This window comes from Ochotona princeps, chromosome 1 (assembly GCF_030435755.1).
Source record: "Ochotona princeps isolate mOchPri1 chromosome 1, mOchPri1.hap1, whole genome shotgun sequence".
Classification (NCBI taxonomy): domain Eukaryota; kingdom Metazoa; phylum Chordata; class Mammalia; order Lagomorpha; family Ochotonidae; genus Ochotona; species Ochotona princeps.
In genome coordinates, this window is record NC_080832.1 from 56,382,699 (window position 1) to 56,388,698 (window position 6,000).

A 6,000-nucleotide genomic window follows, 5' to 3' on the forward strand; every position below is an offset into this window, starting at 1 on the left:
ATTTAGAGTACTTAATCAAATTTAAGTTTTTGTTTTTGGGTTTTTTTGCTAGTGCAATAGCATTTGCATTGAAATAACCATTTGTGGTAGGCCTGAACTTTGCTTGCAGAATCCTACATTTTGTGTCATTAGAATGGAAGAAGCCATTGTAAATGTGTAGAATAATAGATGCATAATTCCTGTGGAAGCAAAATATATACGTCCAAAATAACTCGGTTAGAACTATACTGCTGTAATTGCTGGATATCACGTAACAAATAGGTTCCTTTATTCAACAACTAGTTAAGAAACACCAGCAAGGGAAGGACAAGGCATTTTTCTGGGTTTTGGACATACATATGTTGGTGAAATAGACAGCAACTCAACCTTTACGGAGTTTTCAGTCTGGTGGGAGGAGGCAGGCAGTCAGTGCAAGCAGGGGAGCAGTGAGGTGGGGAAGAGGCATTGGGTCCTTGCACAGGTTCAGCCAGTCTATAGGCCTCTGGAAAATGAGAAGTCTCCCCAGTTGGAGGAGGATCATCTTGACTATGATGCAAGAGAGGATGTGGGAATGGGGGAAGAACAGGGCTCTGCAGTTAAACGCCAGTCCTGGTAAGAGGTTAGAGAGGCTTGGACCCACGATGTAGAGGTGGTAGTATTGAGAATCCAAGATTTAGTGGCAATGGATATTAAAATGCCACCCAGCTTCAGCAGTGGGAGAATTGTGTTGGGATGTTTTTGTTCACGCAGTGACAACTTTGAATTTCTAGAGTTTGATATTCAGGAAGTTTGTTATGCCTGCTGACAGACCAGATGCCTTCTCCCACAGAGCTGGAATTCCCCTATGAAGATCTTGAATGCTGACTTTAGAAGTACAGATACAAAAAAAAAAAAAGTGGGGGGAGGAGGGAAGAAAATTACAATCTCCCCAGGCAGAGCTAAGCATTCACTGCTTCTAACAAGTGCTGAAAATGGAGTAGCAGATGGGAACTATCTGGTGTTTTGCTTTTTCACCAGAGGTAGGAAAAGTCCAGATCCCTCAACTAATAAAGCTGAATTTCATTATTTCTTCCAAGAGCCTCCCTGCTGAGGTAGCCCCCCCCCACACACACACACCTGTTTTCATAGCACTTAACACTAGCTAACAAAACATGCCAACACAATTCTCTCATTGTTGAAACTAGGTGGTGATTCAATGTCCTTTGTCGTTAAATCTTAGTACTTCTCTTTCTCCTCTACTTCACATGTTAATCAGCAAGCAGATTTCTGAGGCTTAAATTCCAAATGTATCTAGAATCTCAACATGGGATTGTCCTTCCTACAGCATTACAATGTTTATTCACCTGCATTTATCCCTGTAAGCTTGGCTTTATTCATTACATGCCCAGGCCTAGTGCCATGCACAGCGCAGATATTCAGTAAATATTTGTTGAATGACAAAAAAGTTACAAGTTTCTTCCCTCTAAAAATATATTTCCAAATGGGGCTAAATGTACCAAGTATTGTTTGGAGTCCTAAGCTGTACATCAGACCCTGTTCTACCTGGGGCTAGTTCTGAGATCCGGGACTGACTCTTGAAAGCAAGTGGGAAGGAAGAAGAGGACATGGGTTTTTCAGAAAAGTAATACTCCCTCATTGAGATTCAGCTTGAGGGGTTAAAACTCTAGTATGGATGCATTCCCAGCCCTGGACACTTGGGAGGTGAGAGGTGGGGGTGGGCAGCATGTGGGTCACTGGGCAGGTGATGTCTTAAGGGGTCTTCCTGAGCTTTAAGGATATAGGCAAGCAGGTAACTAAAGCCTTTATGTGTAGTGTTCTATTGTGATACTGAACCATGGCCTGCTTGCCTCTCCTTTCTGTCTTGGTTTTTAGCAACTTGTGCCAACCAGCGTCCTGACCTCTTTGGTTGTGTCATTGCCCAAGTTGGAGTGATGGACATGCTGAAGTTCCACAAATACACCATCGGGCATGCCTGGACCACTGATTATGGGTGTTCAGAAAACAAGCAGCACTTTGAATGGCTTGTCAAGTAAGGTTTGACCTCATCCTAACAAATGTATCTTGGCAATGATTCGGTATAAAACTGAACATTGTCAACAGGGTTAGAAGAAAATCTAAGACACAAGTTAAACTCTGAGTTATGTGGAAGTGCATCTTTCATGTTTTTATCTTGTCTTTAACAAAAACTGCAAATTGAGTAGATTTCATAGATTTCTAAAGATCCTGCCTCTGTTTAGTTGGTCACATAGGTACTGCTGGGTGGCAACTCTGCTGAAATCAAGGACATCAGCCAGCATTCCTTAAACTACAGAGGTTATTCAGAATCTGCCAGTTGGTCCCAATCCAATTGCACAAATCCCTGATGCAGGCCACATTTTCTGGGTGCAATCCAGGGTCTAGCCAAAAGGAAAATCCAGGAAAAGAGGAGTCCTCCCAAAGCTCGCAACCAGCAGCTCTCAAAGAAATGGGAGCTCAGGCCTGCAGCTTAAGCCTGCAGGGAGATTTTATGTGAGTTTCCCTCTTCTAAATCAAGGGATAAGGAAATTAGTTACACTTAAAAACAGGAATATAGGCAAGCACGTCTTATATCTTAGTACAACTGCATATTCATGAGAAAGTTCATGGGGAAATAACATTGAATAAGTTTATCTGGATTTCAATCCTTTCACCAAAATTAACTTGTAATTTAGGCTTTTTTCATAAACTATTTGAAGTATAAGTTGCATACTGAAAACTACAGCCTCGTTTGTATGCCTAATCTACATCAGTAGCAGTAACTGATAGCTGTTTAACTTCTCTTCGTGGCACTCTCTATGTAGGAATAGCCCTTGACTGTATTTGTTACCCAAACTGAGAAATGTTTTATTTTACCACTTAGTAATTTAGTTAAAGTGAAAGGTTTTATTTTTTTTTCAATCCAATACTTTGAAATCTACAGTGAATAAAAGTTTACTAAGAAAGCTTCTTTGACACATACTGGTAAAATACAGGATACTTCAAAAAGTTTGTGGAGATTTTTACAAAGCTTTTTTTTTTAAAAAAAAAGCAACTCTTGAAATCCCTGTACGGCCTTTTTCACAATTAGCCTTTTCCATGAACTTTGTGCACCAAGTAAAGGCAGGGCACGTGCAGGGTTGGCATCTTTGCGGCAGACCCGAATTTCTTTATTGTGCAGTCTTCCAAAGCTAGAGCCACATCAGTAACATGCCCACCCTGCCTTCCAGTTTCCAGAAACCCCGGGCTACTTCAGCTACTAGTTCCCCTCACTTGTCTGTCTCTAATGACTTAGCTTTGGAGATCCATCTTCACACATCTACCTGTGCCTTCCAGGTACTCACCCCTACATAACGTGAAGTTACCGGAAGCAGAGGACGTCCAGTATCCATCCATGCTGCTGCTCACCGCCGACCACGATGACCGCGTGGTCCCACTCCACTCCCTCAAGTTTATTGCCACCCTGCAGCACATCTTGGGCCGCAGCCAGAAGCAGACCAACCCCCTGCTCGTTCACGTGGACACCAAAGCGGGCCACGGGGCAGGGAAGCCCACGGCGAAGGTGATAGAAGAAGTCTCAGATATGTTTGCATTCATTGCACGGTGCCTGAACATTGACTGGATTCAGTAATTGCAACTTCCTGCCGACAGCCACAGAGAAACTCAAGAGCTCTGACACCATTCACAGGGGAGAGACCCCACAAGGACACAAGGACACCATTCCTGTTCACAGACCACCGTGGAACAGAACTGCCATGGGAATTTTATCTTTTCTAGGTTTCTCCAAAATTTTAAGCAAGCCCTTGGTGTTTTTTTCTACCCTACCTGGGCACATGTTGCAAAAACAAGCAAACAAAAAAAGGCATGTTAGGATAAATAGCTAAATGGCAGCAAACATTGTGAAATACAAGATTGCTGAATCAAGGATTGTAGTTGAGTGTCCTCCGTGTTTATCAGCTCAGTGGCATCTGCTTCTATAACCATAACCTATATATCCTTAAATAAACATGAGAATTCTCTTGAAAAGACTTCTTTGCAATACAAATACATTCAATTTAAGAATGGGAGAAGGTGGGGTAGGCATGTCTGGTCCCTTTGCATTGGGCAGTAATTCTAGAAACAGTTGCCGTGGGAGTAAGCTTTAGGTACACATTAGTTTCCAAATAGGCCAGAGAAATTACTCACCTCTTAGACCATCTCTATTGACTTGGCTACAAAATACTCTTGGAAATTAGGCAAATTTACATTACACAAGTGAGTGATTCATCCCAAGAGGTACTTTTGTCCAGGTTGATCTCCCAACCAGAAATTTCTGCATCATGATCCACCTGGAAGTAGTCATAATTAAGAGGGATGTTTGGTTTATTCCATCATCCCCAAGAAGCTTAAGAAGATATGCTATTCTTCAAGTCTTTGTCCATGAAAGCGAATTTTTAAGGCTTTTGTAGTATCTCAGGAGCTTGTTCCTTTGAGTATCAGTCTTACAAGAAAATTGTTTTCATTGTCCTTATCAGCTATGGTGAAAATCACCATCCATTTTGTATAAAATGTGCTTACATAAAAGATTGCTTCATCATTCTAATAACTTAAGCTTTTGTAAGCCCTGTTTTCCAAATTGTACATATCTATGCTCCTTAAAAGCACTCACTCCACTTTTCAAGTTGTAGTCCAAAATCAGTTACCATCTTCTACCATGCGTGACTGCATACTAAACATAATTGCAGGGCGGCCCACATGGCTTTATATAAAAGTACTGTATATAATGTAGGTGACATTGCATACTGATTCACAGTGACCTCCTGAAGAACAAGTATGCCACTTGACTAGCAGTCTGTGCTAAGTGCTCACTGGGAATAAAACTACAGATGCACAAGGCAGCCTGTTCCTCATACTAGTAGGTCATAGTTATACCCACCTGGTTGGAGCATTTTCAAGCTTGCACAGAATCAGTCAGCAGAGTACTCAGCCAGAGAATCCTAACAGCAGAGAATAGCAATATAGTGCAGGCTCCTGATCTGGAGTGTCAGCCCAGTCAGGCTTCACATCCCAGTTCAAGTCATTCAGTAGCCAATAAGGATTGAGGGATAAAGTACTGCATTCCTACATTTGTTGCATATGGTTGTCCTCCCGTTATGAGATTTGTTTTCCGACATTTTTTTTAACTTAGATTATATTAGGACAGTTGACCTCACCAACACAGTATCTCTTCAATGCAAGACTTGAGATTGGGTTCCTTCCAGAACACTCAGGAAATCTGTGTAATGCCATCTTTCTCTGTGTTCCTGTGTGCTTTGCCCTTCAATGTTGTTTACATTGGTTCATTGAGCACATTACACACATGGTCAACTACCTCCTGCCAGGACCTTGCTGAACACACCAAGGAACATTTGTTACCTTTGTAAAATAAAAATCACAAATGGGCCATTCAATGTGTATACACCTAGAATGTTGCAAAGTCTTGTAGTTAGTCATATTTCTTGAGTACTGCACTAAAGCTCAGGCAGCTACACACAAATGGTGCTAGCAGTTTGAACAGGTTCATTTCCAACTAGGAAAATCTTTGACCAGTCATTTTATGCTTGGCAGATATTTTGCAAACCTCAGCAGTTCCCCAATGCAGACCACATAGCTAATATCCAGAAAGAGTTGCAAGGCTTAAAGATAGGCTGGAAAGCTGGAGCGGGGCGTGGAGGAGCAAGGGCCGGCTATGAGAAAGCAAAGGTCAGGTTGTCAGAGGTGTCAAGCTAGTTGTATTAGAAATGAGGCTGATGAATGAAGAACCCATCAGCCACACCGCATCCATTCATAGTCCAGGGGCTGGAGATGTGGAGCAAAGAATCACTAATCCCAACAAGTTGGCACAGCTGAGAAGACAACGGGTAACCCTGTGCTACCCTGTTCCAAGGTCTGCGGACTCAACATGTTTGCCCTCAGGCAAGGCAGTAACCTAGCAGGCCCTGGCCACTGCACTCTGACATGGTCAGGATGTGTCTACCCAAAACTTATATGTGAGAGCTTAAGAAAGTT

At 42.3% G+C, this 6,000-nt stretch overlaps 1 protein-coding gene across 2 annotated transcripts in view; it reads left to right on the forward strand.

The window, feature by feature from the left end:
• The window catches only part of PREP (prolyl endopeptidase), a 122,272-nt gene extending 118,461 nt beyond the window's left edge, over positions 1 to 3,811 (forward strand). For both annotated transcript variants that reach the window (XM_058660305.1, XM_058660314.1), the window contains exons 14-15: positions 1,852 to 2,008; positions 3,310 to 3,811. In XM_058660305.1, the coding sequence (XP_058516288.1) occupies positions 1,852 to 2,008; positions 3,310 to 3,604 (452 nt within the window). In that variant the 3' untranslated portion in view covers positions 3,605 to 3,811. The remainder of the gene's footprint in view (positions 1 to 1,851; positions 2,009 to 3,309) is intronic.
• Positions 3,812 to 6,000: the final 2,189 nt, after the last annotated feature.